At 38.5% G+C, this 22,104-nt stretch overlaps 1 protein-coding gene across 2 annotated transcripts in view; it reads left to right on the plus strand.

Annotated features, from left to right (window-relative positions):
• IARS (isoleucyl-tRNA synthetase) overlaps positions 1-22,104 on the plus strand; it is a 93,308-nt gene that overhangs the window by 56,686 nt on the left and 14,518 nt on the right. For both annotated transcript variants that reach the window (XM_021409841.1, XM_021409842.1), the window contains exons 20-30: positions 2,246-2,393; positions 4,687-4,807; positions 7,477-7,568; positions 7,955-8,032; positions 8,493-8,614; positions 11,313-11,415; positions 11,600-11,683; positions 18,904-19,078; positions 19,842-19,954; positions 20,221-20,316; positions 21,565-21,741. In XM_021409841.1, the coding sequence (XP_021265516.1) occupies positions 2,246-2,393; positions 4,687-4,807; positions 7,477-7,568; positions 7,955-8,032; positions 8,493-8,614; positions 11,313-11,415; positions 11,600-11,683; positions 18,904-19,078; positions 19,842-19,954; positions 20,221-20,316; positions 21,565-21,741 (1,309 nt within the window). The remainder of the gene's footprint in view (positions 1-2,245; positions 2,394-4,686; positions 4,808-7,476; positions 7,569-7,954; positions 8,033-8,492; positions 8,615-11,312; positions 11,416-11,599; positions 11,684-18,903; positions 19,079-19,841; positions 19,955-20,220; positions 20,317-21,564; positions 21,742-22,104) is intronic.

The raw sequence follows: 22,104 nt of genomic DNA on the forward strand, positions 1-22,104 counted from the left end.
AACAGTCCAATTCCATGTTTCCTGAAGCTTGAGTGCTATGTGAATTCTGTAAGAATTGCCAAAAACTATTGGAGGTTGGGTAGGTGTTAATTATGTTGGAAAGAGAATTTTCTTGCCATAGTCCTTACTGTCCCTTCGCTTTCCTGTGTTCTGAGGTAAGCATTGCTGTTGTTACACTTTCTGTTCTTAAAATGCAGAACAAGTAACACAGACTGTTGCTTTAGAGAGATGAAAAGAAGGTTACTGCATTACTGCTTGTGCATTGTTCCATCAGTTTCCTCTACTGGTGCGATCTGAAGGTTTTGCTTTCTGCCCAGTACCTGATATCAACCTGATATCACTAGTTCTAACCAAGTTGTTCCGAAGTCCTCCTCCATCAGCTGTCTCATTTCTCTTTCCTGGATGGTAATTGGTGTGAGTATCTTTGTGTGATACCACGAGGTAATAGTCTTCTAGCATTCACCTGTTGTAAGGCAGTGTAGGTCTGCTGTAGTGAAAAACAAAACCAACAAAAAGCTGCAGCCTTGGAGAGCTGCTTTTCCTTTCGTTTCTTGTTGTGAGAGATATTGTGACTTCTGGAAGTCAGGTTCTGCAGAGAATGCTGCTGAGGTGGGTGCAAAGGTGCAGCTTAATGGATAATTCAGAGTTAGATGAGTTTTACATCGCTGCCTCCTGTGACAGAGAGCAGGGGAGGCAGTTTGTGGTGCTCTTTGTTCTAGAGTCTTCACCTGCCAGAAAGTCTGGATTATGGATTCTGCCAGATTGTGCCAGAGCAGCTCTCAGATGAGGACCGAAGTTAGCTTTGACTTCTCAAACAAGTAACAAGCACGTTTACAAATAATGATAGGAAGTTTGGTTTAAATACATGTTTATAAACTCTGATTTCATGTAAGGGCTTACTACTTCATTATCATGCTTAATTGTTCTCTGCTTCTGTAAATCCATAATCTGAGCGCAGCTATCATGTTTCAAAGTGCTTTTTTTGGAATACGTTTCTGAAAATGCCCATTTGTTCTGCTGATCTTCCTGCATGATTGTCTGTTTGCCCAGACAGCTCTCTTCTTGTGCACTTATTTTCATGCAAGGAGCCCTCTCCGGAGGAATTTATGGCCTGGTATTCTTGAATGCGCTGCGTCAGACCACATTAAGTTTTTAAAGCCTCCTAAAAGAAGTGTCTGCGAAGATAGATTAGTTTAGAATTGTGATTTTTAAAGCCGAAAAAACACGAGGAAATGAGTTAATAAATTCATTTTTATTGAGAAATGCAAGGTCTCTTACAAGTGTTTTATTTATTTATTTTGTACTTGGAAAGTTAAATGAAATATATTTAAATCAAGTTATTACTGAAGTTTTATGATACCTGAGTAAGATTTGGTTCCTTCTTCAGTTAACTTGATAGATGCCAATTTGTCTCAGGGAATAAAGTGGGTCATGTATGAAGATGGTTTTTTTGCAAACTCAATCAGCATGGAAGCCAGGGATGTGTCCTGAGGAGCTGCTGGCTTAAGTGAGAGTCATGCTAGGAGGATCTTGCTGGGCAGGGCAGATTTCATGTGTAGGTGAGCATCCTTGGCTGAAGACACTTCAGTTCTGAAAGGGGCTGCTCGTGGCAGTCAGGGTCACCTGGATCCTCTGCTTTGCTCTTTCACAGCTACTTCAGGAGCTGAGGCACATTTATACTTGCAGGGGGTAAATTCTTGTTCCTCTTTCTAGGCTAGTTTTCTTGGTGACATCAAATTCTGCTGTTTTACTGATTTGTCTGTTCTGCCTTGCTCCTTAGCCCTCTGTTTGGCTTGGGTCTGAAGCTTTTTCTAATTGCCAAAATTATCTAGATTGAGTAGAAAGCAGTGTGTCGCTGTCCAGGAAATAAGCACACCAAAGTATCAGGTGCCTTTCTGAAGATGAACACTAATCGTTTACCTTCACTGCTTATTTTTATTCTGTGATAGCTTCAGATTACCTGTTGGCACTTCAATTAATTTCTAGAGTAAAAAATAAAAATTTAAATTCTGATTCAAGTTTGGTATGCAGGATTATGAAAGTAATCCTGTGGCACTAGGAAGTAAATTACCTTATGTTCAGAATGTAACTTGCTTACGGTATTGTCCTTTTTAGGGTTCTTAATGTGAGACTGCTTCTTTGAATATATTTCTCTGGCTATGCAGCCCTTAGAATTCACTGTATGCTTAAGCACTTCTTCATTACTGTACACAGTTTTAAGCTTTTAAATGTTCTTATTTTTCAGATTATACCTTATCAATTCTCCAGTGGTAAGAGCAGAGAACTTGAGATTTAAGGAGGAAGGAGTAAGGGACGTACTGAAGGATGTCTTCCTGCCCTGGTACAATGCGTATCGCTTCCTTGTTCAGAACGTTCACATCCTGCAACATAAGGTACGGATGTCTCGAGCATGGAAATGCCAAGTGGAAGGGTTTTGTGCATTTTCCACTCTTATTGTGGGCTAGTATCAGAGAGATTTAGGTTTGTGGAGAGCTCTTTGTACATCACCTGGTCTCGAGCCTCTTACTCAAAGTAAGGCTGGCTTCCAAGTTAGTTCAGATTGCCCATACTCACACTGCAAGTTCCACTGCAGTAAGAACATTGCTTAATAGCACACAGATTTAAAACAAATAGAACTGCAAATAAGTAATGAAAGGAAAGGCATTTTTAGCAGAGGCTGCTGTGACAATTTCTTGAACCAACTAGTGTACTGTAACTTTAATTATGAATCTGCATGAAAGTGTTTAACTTGGGAATAGTTGGCACTGAATACATAAGCCACAGCAATATGTTTGCCTTCCGTAATGTGACAGTTAATTATTTTTTAAAATTTAATGTAACTTAAAAAAAGAAATGTGAAGAAAGGTAAATCATTTGCCATAATGCTTTGGATTCGTAGGCTACATTTGAAGTAAAAATCCTGGGTAGATTATGTGAGTTTCTATGCTTTTAGAACGAAAGCAAGATGAATGTTTCCTGTAGTAATATTTCTTCTAAATCGAAGACTTTGCATGTATGTTGTATAGGTTTTGTTCAAACCATTTTTAATTTTTCAGCTAAGATTAGTGATGAAGGTTCCAGCTTGCTCGTGCAGACTTGCATGGGCGTGGGGAAAAAAAGTCTCAACCTTGTACACACAAGATTACACTGGCAGTTTAATCACTTTGGAGAGCTGCCTTCTGAAGCCATAAAGGCAACTGACTTCAATAAATAATACAGTAAATAGATGACTTAAGTAAATGACTTTATCTTTTTAACGGCCCCTTTTGGGAAGAAAGTCTGGTAACTTCAGAGCCTCGTATTTAATGAATCTTTTCTCAGGATCCCTAGACAGCATTTATCAGACAACCTTGTGCATTGCCCAAAACAGATTTCAGCTTTTGTTTAACCTTTGAATTATCTAATGTGTGCTTTGCTGTGTTTTGCTGTGATCCCATTAAATCTTGCAAGAGCAGCCAAGTAGGGGGTGGAAGACCCCAGTGGAACATCCAGGTGCTTAAGCAAATAGCTTTGGTGATTCAACAGATGTAAGTTTTCTTTATAGACAGTGAAACTGTTCCTTTGCACTGAATTAGGCAAAATAATGAGCTATTGGAGGTGATACTGCTTAAATTGGATTTCGTGCTCAGGCCTTAACGACTTTTTTCATTGTATTCTACCTCCTGTAAGAAACTACAGTCTCACTGAGTGAAGTCTAATAATAGTTTGCTGCTTACTGGAATATTCAGTTACCTCCGTAATTGAAGTCGGTTTAATGATTGCTGACCTAGCTCTGGGATTGCTGCACTTCTGGGTGTACAGATGTATTTTATTCTAAGAATCTTTTCCTTTATACTGCATAAGTGGATGCTTAATTATTGGATTAAATAATCCAAGCAGAATTTTTACCTGGATTTGGGGGGAAGGCAAAATTCAAAGACGTCTGAAACCACAACTTCTATTTAAAAACAAAAAACTTCCCTGCCCTATTTTCAGCTGGTTGTAACATACACCTAGGGATGAGTCAGGTTGTGTCCTGGACGCTGTTATTTCTTATGGCCTTGCTTACAGTATCCTGCAGAATCATAACACTTCACTGAAATTTCTCAGGTGGGTGCAAACATCGCTGTTCTGGTAAACAACAGAATGCACCGTTTACATTTGGATGCCTGAAATTCTCCCGGCTTTGTTTGGTTTTCTCAGTGGGGATTGTTGCTTTCTTCTGTTTCTCAACCTGCTGAAATTGTGGTGTGATCTTAATTATATCCTTTAAATGTCATTTCCCTATGTACAATTCATCTTGGTCATTATATTTCTTGTAAATATTTCAGAATTCTTCTAGATAAGAGTTATGTAAATTCAAGAGCCCTACCATGTCTGGAAGCTGTAATTTATGCTGCAAGCAGGGAAGGAACTAGTGCATACCATTGTGTGCTGTGCTACTTTTTGTCTGCTTAACAGATGCAAATAACAGGCCTCCTTTACAGCTGGAAGTGTTGAGTGGTGAAATCAGGAGCAGTGGAAGTCCAGGTTTTCTTTGGTTATTTCTCACATCTTTCTGGGATTCAATTTTCTCTCTTAGGAAATCACTGTAACACAGAGTAAAGGTGACAAGGTACTTGGGACTGACAGGTGGTTTGATGTAAAAATTTGAATATAAACCCTTATGACTTGAAAATGTGTTTTGTGTTTTTATGTCGATGACAGGATGAGGGAAGAGAATTCCTTTACAATGAGAACACGGTTAAGGAGAGCAATAACATCATGGATAAATGGATTCTTTCTTTCACCCAATCGCTCATTCAGTTCTTCAAAGCTGAGATGGCAGGTATGCATGTGTTTGGTGGGGTGTGTGCACGTGAGTTGACTTTTTGCTTAGAGAATGAGCAGTTTCATCCATAGACTTCCACATTCTACTTCAGACTAAAACTGGCTAATGCATCAAATGCTGTTTTTGTGGGTGTAAACACAGATTTTGCTGTGCTGAGATTTTGAAAGTTAATGAGGCACTTTTATCACGGCTAATTCTGTCAACTTGGTGCTGCAGCTTCTTGCTGTAACTTCTGAAGTGCTTGGGACAATTGATAGTGCTATGATAGTAGCTGGAAGATGGCAGTGAAGAGGAAGTCATACAGCATTTGGGGAAACTGCAAAAGGGAAAAACCAAACAACAAACACTGAAATGCCCAGTGATTAAATCAGCCAAATAAAATAATTTTGAGTGGTATGTGGGTGTGGGGGAACAAACGTTTCCTTACATTGTTGTATGGAGAGGATTTATTTGTAATCATACTGAGAAATACATAAAGAAGGGCAGAATATGCTAGGATACTACTTAGCTTTGAAAAGATTCTCACTTTTTTTCTTATGCATATGTTGTCTTTTTAATCATTTCATAACTCTTAATGTTCACATTATATTTAGGCAGTTTAAATTACAAAAAGAGACAAGAGCCCCTGAAGTAGTCTGATCCAGCAAGCTTACAATCTTGCTGATGAACTCATGATGGGTTCTGTTCAACTTTTGGGATCTTTAAAGGCATTGGATTCCTTGGCATTGGAAAGGAGGTGGCTTTTGCCATTGTAGTCACGGTTTATGAGCAAACCAACAGCCTCCCTCTTCCAGTGATCCAAAGCTGCCCTCAGAAGAAATTTTAGAAGCCTTCCACAGGTGCACTTAGGTTTGGGGAAAGAAGGTATTAACAAGGTGATAGATAATGCTGAGGTTAAGGATACGGGACAATCCTCTTCTGCATCAATGCTCTCTTGTGTTCCTTGTCTTAGACTGGCACATTCACTCTACCCAAGAGAAGTTAAATGTGATTATCTTGCTACAGTAAATCAAGCTTGTTATTTTGGTAACAAAACTTAGGTGAGGTTGTCTAAAAATATCTCATTAAAGGAAAAAAGAATCCTCAAGCTACGAAGGACAGAGTCTTCTGTCTTGTCAAAAATGTGCATTCTTCCTAGGAGTCTTCTCCTTATCAAATGATGGTGGTGTGCGTTGAATTTCATGTGTTACCCAACAGAAATACATGGAGGCTATCCAAGTTTTCTTGCTCCTTGTGGGAAGGAAAGCCTTTTGAGGGAGAGTGGTAAATACACTTGTATGTGTGTACCTGAAATCTTGAATTAGTATGAAGTTTGAACAGAAACAGTATTTGTAGGAAGATGATTGTGGCTAGAAGCTAGAAATCTGCTAAGTTTCTTAGGGGAAGATGAGGCTAATGAAAAGGGATGTTTCCAGGCAAACTTGAATCTGTTGTTAAATGTGTACTGTTCCTTACTGCTTTTTAACCAGTCTCCTAACTAGATAAATCATAGTTAGAAAAGAGCTGGGTGTTTGCCCTGAGAGCTGTGGGTGCCCCATCCCTGGAGGTGCCCAAGGCCGGGCTGGAGGGGGCCCTGGGCAGCCTGAGCTGGTGGGGGCAGCCAGCCCACGGTAGGGGTTGGAACTGGGGGGGCTTTAAGGGCCCTTCCAAGCTCAGCCATTCTGTGACTTCTCAGAAACACTACTTCCCATGTAAGTGATTTCTTCCCCATCACAGCACGGCTCTCCTCAGGGTTTCTTTCTTAGGTTTAAATACCAACGCTTTACCTTCAAAGACATTTATGTTTTAGAAAATGCAATGACAAGTGTAACAAAGCTCTTAAAGATTCATTTTATTCAGTAGTTGTTTGATTGATGAAACTGATTCAAAATGGAGATGAAAAAGTTCCTTGCTTTTTAAAGAAGTTGCACACAAGTTTAACTTAGTTTTTAAAGTAATATTTAAGCATTCAAAGCTTAAAAAAAAAATCACTCTCTTGTGAGCAACTCAAGGTTTTCCTCATTGCAGCATGATGCTGTTGGTGAGCTTTTTTTTGCTGGTGGTTCTCCGTGCTTTCATGTTGCACTGAACTTGAAATTACATTTATGTTTACCTTCCTATCTTGTCAGGCTTGCTGTTACTGTACATTCTTGTCTACCATGTTCCTTGGCAAAACAGGAAAAAAGCTAATAATTATCCCCAAATTAATTGAAATAGGTGTCTCATTTTAAATCTGGTAAACAAAAAAAGATGCTGGCAGTAATTGGTAATAAAACTTCATCGTATGATTCTACAATAATTTCTGTTGAACTTGTGGTGACTTGGCTGTATTTATAGCATCTGCAAATCTAGGATTTGTCAAATCCTTCACGATTAATAGTCTCTTATCCACTATCCTCTTTGCGAGTCAGATAAAAGCATAAGGCTTCCATAATGCATGTTTGTGTAGGATTAGGGAAGTAATTTGGTGGCAGATACTTGTCTTGAAGCATGAAATGATGACGTGTAATTTCTTAATGTGGTCTTAACATAATAGTATGTCTAATCGCATTTTTAATCTTATTAACAGAAGTGTTTTGCTAAAGTTTGATGTTATCACCAGAGCTGCTCATGACAAAGTATTTATTTAAGTGAGAAGATGGATGGAGAGAGCAGATACTACCTACAGTAAATGTTTTCCCCTCTAGCTTACAGGCTGTACACGGTAGTCCCTCGATTAGTGAAGTTTGTAGACGTTCTGACCAACTGGTACGTGAGAATGAATCGCAGAAGACTGAAGGTACGTGTCTACCTCTGTGTCTTGTACTGTAAACAAAATCCAAGTCTGTGTTAACTTAATCCATAGCAGCTTCCCGATGTTACACAAAAGTCTTTATGCTGTTTGTAAATATCACCAGTTTGTACCTGATAGTGGAAATGAGAAATGAATGTTTTTTTTTTCCTCTTTGCTTTGACGAAAACCAGCCAACCAAACAGAATACACTATAACTTTGTTTCACTTGCTGGATGGACTTGAGCAAAATGAATACAGTTTGGAAAAGCTCTTTATTGCATTTATATAGAAAATGTTGGGAATTTACTGAAATGCATTTAGTGATCCTGAAATGGTGATTGGTTAGTTACTTTTCTCACTCATTTTTTTTTTATTTTGAATGCTTTGAATAGGGCGAGAATGGGACTGAAGACTGCATTATGGCCCTGGAAACCTTGTTCAGTGTTTTGTTTTCCATGTGCAGACTTATGGTAAGACAATTACAGCCAACTATGACTAACTGACTTTAAAAAATGTAATTAATCTAACAGCATGCATCTTTTGAGTTGTTCATAGAAACTAGGGGTATGCAGGCTGAACGCATGAGGAAAGAAGGTGTGTTGCTGCTGGCTTGCTCAGCACAGTTCATTTCTCACCTTCCCCTTTTCTTGGCTTGTCTGGCCAATGCTACTGTAAAGAATACAAGTATCACCTGGCTTATACAGAGGCATTCAGAGTTCTTACCTGATAACCAGGCACATGGAGCTCAGAAAGAAGGTCAATAAATGGTGCTACTTATTTCAGTCAGCTGTTTGAGTAACTTCATAGCTCTGTATTGAAGACACTGAACGTTCTGTTTTTGCTGAGCTGTCCTTACATAATTTGTAAGCATTACTGATTTATAATGTACAAACAATCAAGAAATGGTAATGAATGAATGCCACATTACAGGCTCCGTATACTCCATTTATCACTGAACTGATGTACCAGAATCTGAAGACACTTATTGATCCAGCCTCAGTTCAGGAAAAGAATACTGAAAGCATCCACTACCTCATGCTTCCCCCAGTGAGGTAAGAGACATCAGTTGTGGAGCAGAGTGGTTTTTGTTTTTTTTCTGATTTTTTAAATTATTCCAGTTAAGTCTGCTTAAAACTGCTTTGAGTAACAGGAAAACGCTGCTTCAATAATGTGGATGGCCCCTTTGTGTCAAGAAGAGTTCTAAGGTGGTAGTTCAGACTTTTTTTTCCTACAAGCAAAGAATGTTCAAGTTTTGATTCAGCTCTGGTTGTTGGCCCCTTTTCTGTAGGAGGACATGTCATTAGCAATGCACTTCCCAGCTTTGACTGTGGATGTGAATTTTCTCTCTGCATTAGGCAGTAGCCTTCTCAATTAAAGGATTGTAGAGATAAGACAAAGTGTTTAGGAGGAATGCACGCTTCCCACTCGGTGTTCTCTGCATTTGGACAGGGAATATCTTGTTACTCTTCAAAATGTGCTGACGAAAAGCCAGAATACCAACCTGTAAGGAGCCCAAAAGGCTTATAAAACTTCCTTGCATGCCCTGCAGTTGCAAGACTGCTAGAGTTGCTTCATCTTGCGGCCTTTCTGGGCAAATGCTGATGCCAAATCCCATGTGGGTTAGAATTATTGTTTTGTGTGGACTACATACAGAGCCAGGAGAGTGAGGAGTTCTGGCTTCAGGTCAAGAATTTAGATCATTGTCCAGAGATTGCCACTTCCTTGTAGGAGAATGCACAATATGGGCGGGCTTTCTGGATGGGTCATTTGTCTGAATGCTGATAGGTCGGGTTCTTTTATGTCTCATGTGTCTCAGAAAGGTTTGGCTCTGTGAGGATTGTATAGGATATGAGTTGTTAGTGCCTGCACTTCAGTCTATTAGTCACTGAATATGAGAGAACCACACTTCTCTTTTTCCTTTTGCATTGCAGCTCAGTTCAAAAACCCTTAAGGATAAAGGAGATGACCTTGATCTTTTTACATGCTAGTTTAAGAATTCAAACCTTGTAGTAATGTTGTTTCTTTTATGGATGCTGTATCCTTTGAGGAAGGCTTTATCTTTCTGCTTGCTTTAGTAGTGAGAGCTCTTGCAGCATGGAGTCTGAGATTCATGTAATGATGGTGCAGATTTTCTGTTCTTTGGCAAAGTGCTGTAAAGAATGTGAAATAGCATGTGAAGCTTGTGAGTTATCAGAAATGCTTTTGAGTTCCTGAAGCATGGGCTAATGGAAGGATAGGGAGCTTGTTTGTAGGAGCTCGGTTCAGGCTTACACTTAGTATGGGTGTTTAAAAGTGGCTTACTCACTTCTATTATTCCTGTTAGTGCTGCATTGTGCAGATGTATGTGTTGGAGTGGCTGCACAGCTTTCCCTTTTCCTGTATTTGCTTCAGTTTTTGTCTGCTAGAAGTGTGTCTAATTTAGTAGATCCCCGTATATCAGTTTTTCCCTTTGCCTGATAAAAATACATGTTTTCAAGCTAAATTATTGTTGAGGATTTAGTTTCAGCTTGAGTTGCTAAGCATGTTGTTATGTTTTTTCCTGGAATGTTTTTCTGATGGCTGCATGAGGAAAATATTGTCAGCCAAGAAAGAGATGTGAGAAACTTCACTGGTGCAGCTTTAGAAAATATTTCTTTAGCCTCTGCCAATAATGATGGCTATGCACTGGAAAAGCTGATGGACTTGGCCACTTTGACAGCTAACCTTGAATGAATACCTGTGTTACAAAGCCCACAGAGGTGTTACTTGGTTGCATTTGTGCACATGCGTGCAAACCATCAAAGCTATGCTCGTGTTGTGGCTTTACAGTGTTGTTAAATAACAGCAAGGAATGTTGAAGTACTGCTGCATTATACTATTCAAATCTTTGGGGGGGTTAAATTTTACATTGTGCAGTCTATGTATTTCCAAGATTTTTTGCAAACCATCATAGGTACTAGCTTTTGGAAGAGCAGAAGCTTCAAAATAGCCAGTGATATTTTAATTGAAGCCCTAGTGCAGGAGATGTAGCCATCTGGAATTACTCTTGCTTTTGCAGTTGTTTTTTTTTTTCTGGACATTCACAGCTTCCTTTTTCACAGCAGTACCTCTGACCTTGATGTGACATTTGGGCAGTTTTAAAGGAGCTGTTCAAATTACGCAGCTTCACAAGAATCAGGAAAACCTCGTTCTCAATCTGTTGGATGTTAGTACATTTGAAACAAGATGTGCATGTCTGCTTACTGAAGGAAAAGGAGAGGGTGGGGAGCTGCCTCGGAATGGAAGGGTGTTAAAATGATAAAGCCAGAAAAGATGACAGGGCTGTCTAAAACATCAAGCTATAGTACGTAGAATTCCTGGAAAAGGTACATTGGGATCCAGCAAGTTAGTTCCATTATGGGTATTTCATTGTCATTACAAGTATTCTATTTATAATACCTTCTTGCATCTTCTTGTAATATTAAGAATGTACATCTTTTTATTGAATACTAATAGAACAGGTAGTATAACTCAATTCATTGTCTCCATTTTGTGAGAGGTGCTAATAAAACACAGTATAAAAATAGCTGTTTTTTTTGTCTTAGGGCAAGTTATTGCTCCATCTTCTCCATGCAGAGACAAGTGAAATGTTTGTTCATTTTTCAAGTAGTCTGAAACAGGGCATTATAGGTCTCCTGTAGGAAATTTCAGAGAATTAGGTCAAATATTTTAAATCTGCTCCAACAAATGCAGAAATAATGAAGCATTATAACGTTTCCTTTTTTAATTTAGGGAGGATCTGATCGACAGAAAAATTGAAAGTGCTGTTTCTTGTTTGCAGTCTGTTATTGAGCTCGGACGAGTAATCAGAGACAGAAAAACCATTCCAGTAAAGGTTAGAATTCTTAATGCTTCTTACCAGTACCTTGTGAGTATGCTCTGGCTTTGTAACTTTGGGATAAGCCTGGGAAGACTGGGTAATTAAGGTTGGAATAGCAGGCAGAATTCAACAGTGAATGATTTCTGAATGTCTTTATTTTCATTAGGATGGATAAAAGCTATTGTTTTCCTCTCCCCAGTATCCTTTGAAAGAAGTAGTTGTTATCCATCAAGACCCAGAGGCTCTGGAAAACATCAGGTCTTTAGAGAAGTACATACTTGAGGTAAGAACGTCGTGACCATGATATTTAACTGGATTGTGTATATTAGCTACCTAAAGAAAGAAAACCCTAATTTCCCATGCTGTCTGTGGTAATAACTCGTAGGTAACGTAGGTAAAATTGATTTAAGAGATGTAATGAAAGGAGGTATCAGTGGGAATGATGTGCAGAAATGAGGGTAGATGGGCAGTGATCCCTAGGCAGTCAGCTGTAGTACTGAGAAGTACTTCCTCTCAAACCGACTGTGTGGGGCTTCATTAATGAGTAATTAAGAGACCATTGGAAATGTTATTTCTCTTCATCAGTGAAGGGAAAAACACTTTCTGAGTAAAAGTAAGGTAAGATTCAACTACGTGTTGTCAAAGAGATGAGTTACGAAGTCCGTGCTCTTCAGTTAAAGGCAAATAAGGGCATTTGATGGTAAGTTGGAGAGTTGACAGAGAGGAGTTGGATGTAAAGGAGAATAGAAGTCCAGACAAGACTTTCACAAGATGTTGCTTAGGATATATAAATAAAAATAAAAAAGTCTTAGTCCATACAATTGGTTGGACTTATCTGCTCCTGGATGCCACTGCAATACTCTTTTAATATGTATCCATTAGAGAAATGCAGCTCTGCCCTACTTCTTAATCTTGATTTGGATAAAAGCCTCGTCATTCAAAAATAAAGCAAACCTTGTTTTTTTTGAGGTTAACTTGCTGAAATTGACTGGACTTTCTGCTTTTAGTCAGTCATTTAAAAATCCATAGTATTTCGAAGAACTGAAATAAAAAAGTTTACTTACAAAAAACTTCATTTATTTGGATGTTTATAGTATAAGTAAATATTTTAAACTTCAGTTCTGCATTTTAGCAGTTGTTCTGAAGGCACAAAGCCTATTAAATTTTGATTGTTTAAAAGATTGTAGAGAATGCTTTTTTGGGCTTTATGTTCAATTAAATTTCATTACAAATAGACTTTATATGTGCTTTCATGTCAGTGATGTATGAGGAATCAAACAGTAAAAGGGAATAGTGAGATGTTTTTCAGCTGCAGTGATGAATTTAGATAAGCCATGATGCCAAGTTTGCTTTGGAATTTTTCAGGCACCAACATCTAGAAGAAAACAACTTGCGAACCAGTGGTATTAACTGGTTAATTCAATTTAAGTATTAGCTTAAATTTATCATCATCATGCATTTGATATAATGAGCTGTGATACATGTAATTTTTCACAGCGAGCGGCCTAGGGGCTTTGTAATTGCATCATTGAACAGGAAGTACAATGAGTAAATATCTCACTTCTAAGATTGGAGGCCTTTCAGAACCAGTCTGGAAGGCAGTGAGGAAAGAAGGAAAACTTGTTTAAGCAATACTGTTCTTACTGAGCCTTAATTTTCTCTTGCTGTATCAGTCATTTGTTGGATTAGATGGCTGCTTATCACCCAGATCTTTTGGTGTGTTGTCTATGGACACATGCCCTGGCTTTGTTACTGTACATGTCAATGGAAGGAAAGAATTGCATTTTAAGTAGCAGCTCTTTGCTAAGGCAGCAGAATTCTAAAGGCACATGTTTGGTGTCGATATTGGGCAGAATGTATGCATTGGAGTATAAATGTCATGACCGTAACTTCTGTATTGGTCTGTCTTGATTGTTCACTTGAATCCTTCCCTTATGCAGCCTGTCTGTATTTATATGTGGCTCTTGATTCAATGACTATACATAGAATACGTGCCAGCCTGGTTATGGAAAATAGCACCTTTATAGTTGTTCAGATGATCTTCCCTATTTAATACCTCCTGACTGAAGTCTTTTTTGAGGAACAGATATTAGCCTCATACAGGATCCTTATTAAAGAAGATAAGTACAGTGTAACACACAAACTACCCTTCCCCCCCCCACCCAGGCCCACCTTTTATTACAAGGGATTTCACTTAGAGGTCTTAAGAGTAGTTTCTGAATGCCTGTGAACCACATGCTTAGCCTTCTCATGTCCTGCCCTCAAATCTTCTTACTTGAAATAATCTCTGCTTAAATGAGTGAAAATCAGAAGAAAAAATTTCAACAGCAGTGTGGCTGTACATCTGCAGAGCCTATGAGGCTTCTGTTTTCTTTTCATGATAGCTTCACATCTGGAAAGGTGAGCTGTGGGGTGTATTCTTCATCCTCCTCCAAAGTCTGTCCTTTTTCTGGGTTTTAAGTACTTATGGCAGGTATGCTAAAGACAGATTACTGTGGCAATTTAATTCTTCATTCTATTTTTCTTCCAATATACTTCCCAACTGCTGTCATACTAGTATGGCTCCACTGGGTGAAAGTGTGGTAACTGTCTGAGAAATATTGGGGTTCTTTGCAGTTCAGACTGCTGCTTTGCCTTCAGTTCCACCCATAATACAGAAGCTTGGAATTTGACTTTGAGGAACTTAGTGTCTCATTTCTGTCTTGGAAGAATTTTTTCCATGGTGCATCACCTTAAGGTCACGGAGCTGCTGATAAAAGATAGGGCTGGCAGGTTCAACAATCTTGTCTTAAGCTTTTTGTGTTGTTGTTTAATGGCTTCTGTACAATTAAATGTGTTTCTACCATTAACTGGCCTTTGACCTTCCTGTCATGTCATCTTTGATCTTTCAGCATCTGTCACGTTCCAGATCAGTTTGGATATGACAGTGTCAGTTCCAGTGGCTGTACTAATTCATGTGGTAGCACATGAAGCATAAAGTTACGGTGCTCTAACCTTAATGGATTTGTTTTCTTTCTTAAGTTTATGTAGCCTCTTGCATTGTCTCAAGCCAGGGAAACGTGTCACGGAGGATGTGAGTTACGAGTTCTTTTTCAATTATAATAACCTCTGGGAGAAGGACATATAAGGATTTCTTTCCTCATCTGGAAATGGTATGGCCCTTATTGTAAGCCTGCCCTTGATAGGTTAAGGATTCTTTCTTTCTTCCTTCTAATGAGACTGTCTTCAAAGAGCTCCGGAACAGAAAATCTGGTCACATGCTTAAAATCTGATGGAACTTTTTTAGTTCAAGTTGGCATTGTCAAGATAAACTACTTTGCCCTGACAAAGAAAACAAAAATCTGTGTTGACGTGAGCAAGATAAGCGCAAATTGCTTGTCTTGGTGACAGCAGCTGTGCCAGCTGGTGACAGGGAATTCAATAGATGACTGAAGCAGAGGAGGACCTCTTAAACTCCCAGTTACATATTACTCCAGCAATACCATCTTTCCCCAAGCCTAGGGATTCATCTACACAAAGTATCTAAAACTACTTTTAGGAGAGCCCTGGGTAAAGAAGTCATGGCTTGATGGACAAGACATTTTTAGATCAATGTTCTCTGCTTTTTGCTTTTTAGTTACTGTGGGACTTAAATTCTTAAAAATTGTGCGCTAAGGGAGTTTTAATTAAGAAAAAATCTTAATTGATTTGTAAGTAGGATTGGTAAGACTTCCTGGTCATGTTAGCTTATTGATTAGTTCTCTTCCACTTGCAAGCTGTGATGCCACTTCAGAATTGCTACTGTTCTTAACTGTTGGTAACTTGTATGTCTGGTAAAAAGGTAACAAAGGAACCTAGCGGTTTGATAAACTACTGCATAATTGGGTGAATGTACAAAAGTATGTTTTACTTTCTTTGAAACAGCAAATTAAGATTAAAAGCTTATTTTTTCTGTAGGTGAGTTGCAACAAACAGTTACTTCTATAGAAGTACAAATGCGTAATAAAAATAACACAAAGTATTTTGTATCTTAAAATTAAACATGCTGAAGCATAATGTGGATTTGTTTGTTTGTTTTGCATGGCAATCAATGTAGTTGTTTACCAGGGCAATTCAGAGCTGGAGAGGTCAATGAATATGGACAAGTGGGAACATTACTACTTACCTGCAATTTTGTTCAACCTCCTTCGATGTTTAGAACTTCAGAACCGATAACTGGTGCCAGAAGTGTGTTTCTAGTGCTCTGTAAGAAAAATTACACCATTTGACCTCATGCAGTTGCCAGCAAAAGAGATGGAAAAATACAGTTGTTAATTCTTTGAAAAATTCATACATGAATTTTTCAGAAATAGCTGTATTCCTTGTTCTACAGTCTCACCCTCTCATCGTGAAAACATAGCAAATCTATTAAATAAATGGAATTTAATATTAGAACTGTCCAGAGCATGGAGTTGTCATGCAAAAATAGCCAAGCTTATGAAATGAAATGAATGCAGAAAGATTTTAGCAACTGTTGAATGTGGTTGCATTTGATTGATTTGTAGATGAAGCCTTCTGGTTGTGGGCTGCTTCTTTACTTTTGGTGATTTAGGTTTCTATTTGAGTAAATCTTTCTTTGTGCACAATAAGAGTCTTGTCTGCATCCAACCTTTGTATACCATTCGACCTTCACCTCTACGTATGGCTATAATCAAGCAGGGATAATTGGTTTCCCTTTCATTACATTCAAGGTCTACTGGTATTTCATAATGTAATGGTGTCACAGTAATGGAGTAGATGGAATGTATGAATGGACTGAATTAACTGACACGTGAACTGTGGCAGTATGTGTAGTCCTTCCATATTTTGTTTCTTACAGTATTATGTAATCAATATTAATTTCCCTTTTAAGCAAAGGGCACAGCCCAGCTGAAGCACAGCACTGGCATTTCTCATTCTCCGTTCTGAGAATTGGATGCAGTTGGTTACAGATCAGTCTGATCATGACTGGCACAAACTAAAGGCCCTTGTACAGCACTAAGAATGTATGAAATATTCTGCTCTTCCTGTTGTGATTGTGAAGGACCATTTGCCCCACTTTGCGTGAATGAGACGTGACAGGTATAATTGATCTTGATTTTCTGGGAAAATAATAACAAGCACTACCTTAAGTCAGAGTGCTACAATGAGGCAAGTATAAACAAATCCAAGATAGAGAGTTGCTTTCTTATTTTGAAGAATTGTTCTAGTTTTATAATTAATAATGTATACAGAAGAATGATTTCCTAATCTAATTAACATAGGAAAATTGTCCTAATGGACTTGGCTTGTATGTAATTTATCTAATCAGGCCAAAAATCATCTTTAAATTTGTGCTATTCTTTGGATTGCTATTTTTTCCCCCACGAGGTTGTCATTTACCACTTGTGGGTTCATTCCAATTAAAACTGAATTTCTAAAGTACGTAATTTTCATTAGATTTCCTAAAAGATGTATTAAATAAAATTGGATTCAGTTGGATCCTTGGCTCCTCATGTCAGCAGCACTTCCTGGGGAATTAGACTTGGAGCTCAGAGGTTGTGTTTAAGCATTACTTCTGAATCTGTTTGGCTTCTTGCTACTCCTTTCATGCTGACGCCACCATTTACTTCTGTTTCCTACAAGACTTGGAGTAGCTTGCTTGCCAAATGCACTTGATGATTCTATATCATGTTTATGTGAACTCTTAACAACCTTCTGGAGGAGATTTGAACACAACATACTGGAATTATTGGGCAATCTGACAGTCAAAATCTACAGAAGTATAGTGAAATGTACTTCAGATATGTGCAGAGTTCTGTAACTGTGGAAGAGCAGAATGTTGGCAATGCAAACCTTGCAAGTTCTATCCCTGGCATGTTACAAGGATAGAGAGTGAGACAACGTGAAACCAGGAATTTTGGTATCAAGTTCTGCCTTGTAGTTGGTTCTTTTGTAACTTTATGAGGCAGGGGAAAAACAGAGTTATCCTGAAAACTTGAAATAGCATTGGGATATACTGCTCATGGATTTATGGGAGGCATGCCAAGGCATTATTTAATGATGTAATTAGTAATGTGTGTAATGCAGTTGTTTCTTGGACAGAATTATGCGTAGAGGGGAGAGGTTTGCTCTGTGTTTTTGAATCCCACATCGTATGTTGGCCAGGCTGTGCAGTTACAGTATATTTTAATGGTAATTTTAGTATGGTTATACGATGAGGAAAATACTTGCAATCAAGAACATAAGAAATGACTTACTGATGGAGAGTAATGGCTCATCTGGCACTGTATGCTGTCTTCTGCAATAGCAGAGCCTGTTTAGAGAGAGCACAAGAGTTGGGTTACTTCTTGCAGTAGACTCATTTCCTTGTCAGCCATTTGCAGCTGTTGTATTAAAGATGTTTGACTCATCCCAACTCCTTCCTTTTATTATCTTCTCACCTTCCTGTTGTCATGAGCTTAATTCGTTTCTGAGCTTGCTGATACTCTCTTGCCTTCCTCCTCTCTCCTCTTGTGGCATCAAGTTCCAAGAGTTAACTCCTCATTATAAATTGTTTTAAAGCCATCTCCTACAACTTTCACTGTATGCTCCCTAACTTGAGTGATTATTTGGGGATTTGGTAAATAACATTTTAATATTTCTTATCCACCACTTTCATAACTTTCTAAACCTCAGTCACGTTCCCCCCCCTTAACATTCTTCTCTACAGAGAGCTCCAGTCCTTTGGTTTCTCCTCATACGGCAGCAACACTGTCCTCAATCAGTTCTTCTTTAAAACTCTCTATAACACAACTATGTTACTGTTCATGTCTGGGTACAAAAACTACAAGAACGTTGCTCAAAATAGGGACCCACTCAAGTTTGTGTATTGGCAAAATGACATCCTTGGTTTGGATCCCTCCTGAAGTTGTTGGAGGTTTTTTGGGAGTCCCTACTCACTGATCTTTGGAGCTCCTATGCTGCAGAGCATGCATGGTGGTTTTCCTGAGCAAGGTGTTTCTTGTACAGGAAGGACCTAGAATAAACAGGTAAGAGTCAAAGTGAAGCAGTAACAGTTGTACAACTTGAAGCGTAAAGTTGTTGATAATAACTTTCTGGCTAAGAGCATTCTGAAAGGCATATTTTAGTCAAATACTTCCTAAATTTTGCCAGGCTGTTTTCTAATACTGCTGGACACAGAGATGGTAGTTGTGACTTTCTGGGGCAGTTGTAACAGTAAAATAGAAGAGGCTGTTGAAATCGGATTTGAGTTGAGTGCTGTCTGGTGTGTCTGCTGTATTAGTGAAATATCTCCCTCAAGGCTGAAGACAAGAATAGGATCTTCTGTGTTGGTGGGGTTTACTTGCTGTGCTGTGTTAGCAAATTGCTTGGCTCGTACAGGCAACCATTCAAGAAAATCTGCAGCTTAGGAATTATGGCCTTCCTAGTGCTGTGGCCTGTCCTTTTGTACCCCCTTCCTAACAGTTGTCAGAAATGGCTGTTTCTTCAGCTTCATTTTTTTTCTCGTGGTGTATTTCTATATAGGAGCTTAACGTTCGTCAAGTGACGTTATCTACGAATAAAGATAAATATGGAGTCCGGCTGAGAGCAGAACCGGATCACATGGTGCTTGGGAAGCGTCTGAAAGGCGCGTTTAAGCTTGTCATGGCTGCAATCAAAGAGCTGAAGAGTGAGCAGCTGGAGGAATTCCAGGAGACAGGTATGTGGTGGTACAAATACCAAACAATGGCAAAGCTGACAAAAAAAGGCATGTTGCAATTATAAGAGAAATTAAAGCAATTGTGCATGAACTGTATATATTGATTAAAGAGAGGAACAAATACAAAAATCTTCTGTGGACTTCAGGAAACATAAAGCTTACAGCTATCATCCCTATTAAATTTTATGTTAATTAAGAAATCTTGTTCTGTTTTGGTTTTAATAATTTTCTCGACTGTAGAACAGAAGTGTTTTACATATGCTAATCTTACTCCATTCACTTGTTCAAGGTCCTTTGTATGTGCAAAACGGAGTAAGGAGAAAGCTGTTCTGTAAGACTGAGTCAAACTTGAACTGAATATTGTGTGACAGCTTTTATGCTGGATTCATGGTTTCAATTCCAGCTTCACAAGTGGATGTGATCTTCCCAGTCATCTGTTTGGTTACTGCTTAATGTAAATTATTCATTTGGTTGAAAATGTAGGTTACTTTTAAGTTTTATTCCTTTTCATTCAAAGTGTGTTCAGACAGCTGCTGAAATGTCTGCGTTTCAGCAGAATTCTGCTGCCTGTAGCAGCGTTAGTAAGAAAAATCTGAATGTGGGATAGTTCAGTGTGTCTTAAATGTTTAATTGCTGCTTCACTTTGTGACTTATGTTGTGCATTTCGTGTTTTTTAAGTCTGAAATTCGCTTTAAGTGGTCTGAACTTCCAAGAATTTTTTCTTACTCTGATTGTAAGAGAGACTCCTGTGGCAATTCTGCAGGCACCATTGTTGTAGAAGGACATGAGCTCCACGGGGAGGATCTTCGTCTCATGTATACTTTTGATCAGGTCGCAGGAGGATCTGCCCAGTTTGAGGCACATTCTGATGCTCAGGTATCTTACTGATTGCTTCTTATTTTTTTTAAATTAAGGAAAGCATTCCTCTAAAAATAAAACTAAAATGGAAAGGTGGGTTTCTGTTTCTTCAGTTGGGCTCCTGGTATTTGATGAACACTTATCAGCTTTAGAGATGTTGAAGTACATTTTTCAATGTATTTTGTGAGGAGCTCTATAAAAATGTAACTGTGCTTCTGAGCAAGTTAGCACTAGCTTGTTTCCAGTGCGTCACCCGTTCAGCTGTCTTCTGTGCATTACCTCAGGTTTTAGTTCTGCTGGATGTTACACCAGACCAGTCTATGCTGGATGAAGGAGTGGCCCGGGAAGTGATCAATCGCATTCAGAAGCTTCGCAAAAAGGTTGGGAGGCAATGAAACAAGACAACTTAGTTCTAAGCTACCTTTATATAATATGTAGCAGAAACTGACCTTTTAAATTAAAACACAAAACCTTATATTGTTTACTCCTCATCTGTTAACTTTCTGTAATAAAACTATCTGCTGTCCACATTGTCCATGTGTGGTGCATGCTGTTCTATGGTACGTGTATATATGTGTGTGTACCGTAGAACAGCATATATATATATTTATATATATATAGGGTATTCCTAATGGGCTAACTAGGTGGTGATTGGCTGGAGGCTGTATTCATGTGCAGTAAGAGCACACATGAAAAATGTCAAACGTACACCAAAATGTTATGTATTAAATAGCTATGTACATGTGACGCTGTCTGCAATTACGTACATACATATCTTTGTCAAGTAAAAACAGGAAGGGATGTAGCCATGAGAAATCTTAGATTCAAATTTACTTCTCTAATGACATGAGTACATTAAGTTTAAGTGAATATCAAAATACTTAACTGCTTTATGATCAGCGTGGTGCTAGTATGCATTCATTCTGTCATTCTCCCACTTCCACTTGTGTTGCCAAAGCATACAAGTGATAAAAACTAGCAAATTCTGATCTACAGCAACTATTGCTGGAATGGCATCGGGCCATTTTTCCCCCTTGAAACTGTTTTCTTACTGAAGCAGAGTTGTGCTGTTACTCAGTATCAGTGAGTGGGTACCATTCCAATGAAGTGCTGTTTTTCTGAAGTGTCAGAATGTGAGAGGTGACAGAACTCATGTGAAAGCTTAGAAATCAGGTCACCACCTTCAAAAACAACACCAAAATGTTGTGGAGACTGCTGTGTGTTAAGGAAATGCCATTGATTGAGATTTTGTTCAATAAAAGATCAGTGCTCAGTTTCAGGCTACCGGGATGTAAGTGCTATTAAAATTCTTGTGCATCAAGAACAGCTTTTCTATGAACTTGGTAGGCTTTCAGTTTAAAGAGGAGGGATGGTGAATGAATTAGCAAGTCAGGCGTTTGGAGGAAAAAGTGTGCTTTTTGTTCATTGTCTTCAAGAGAAAAAGCCACCATGTTTCATGCCTCTTTCTCTTCCTTCTTACAAAATAGTTGCTTTATTCTAATATTTCAGTGGGAACTTTTAATGAGTGTCTGGTAAATATCTAATATGTTACTTATTTTAAAATGTATCCTTCTTTTAGTCTGTATGTATCTTGCTGTGGCTAATCACGTATTTGGGCTCTCCTGCAGCGAAATCTGGTTCCCACTGATGAGATTACAGTGTACTACAGATCACATCCAGAAGGTGATTACTTGGATACTGTCATTAAGGAACATACAGATTTCATTTTTGCAACAATAAAGGCTGCCCTGAAGCCTTATCCGGTTCCTACCTCAAAAGAAGTTCTCATCCAGGAGACCACCCAGGTAAGAAGAAAAGAGCATTGACTGCACAGGCTTGTTTGGTCATCTGCTTTTAAATGAAGGCAGATATTTTGTATGTCAGTATAGGTGAGGTATAAAGGGTATTGTTCCATGTTTGTGAATTTCCATGTTTTTTTCTTTGGGTTTAAAAAGATAGCAGGTGGGCTCTGTTACTTTTGTATAATAGCTTGAAAACAAAGCTGCTTGGGCACCCAAAATAAACAAGTTAGGTAACAATTTGTGTATGCTTGAAGCACTTCACATAGTTATTTGTATTTGGATTCGTTCTTTGTTTAGACAGCAAAAATATTGTTGTTCTGTTTAAGTTGATATGCCTTTGTATTTAGAAATGGTCTCCTTTGAGGC

The sequence above is a fragment of the Numida meleagris genome, chromosome 11 (assembly GCF_002078875.1).
Source record: "Numida meleagris isolate 19003 breed g44 Domestic line chromosome 11, NumMel1.0, whole genome shotgun sequence".
Taxonomy (NCBI): Eukaryota; Metazoa; Chordata; class Aves; order Galliformes; family Numididae; genus Numida; species Numida meleagris.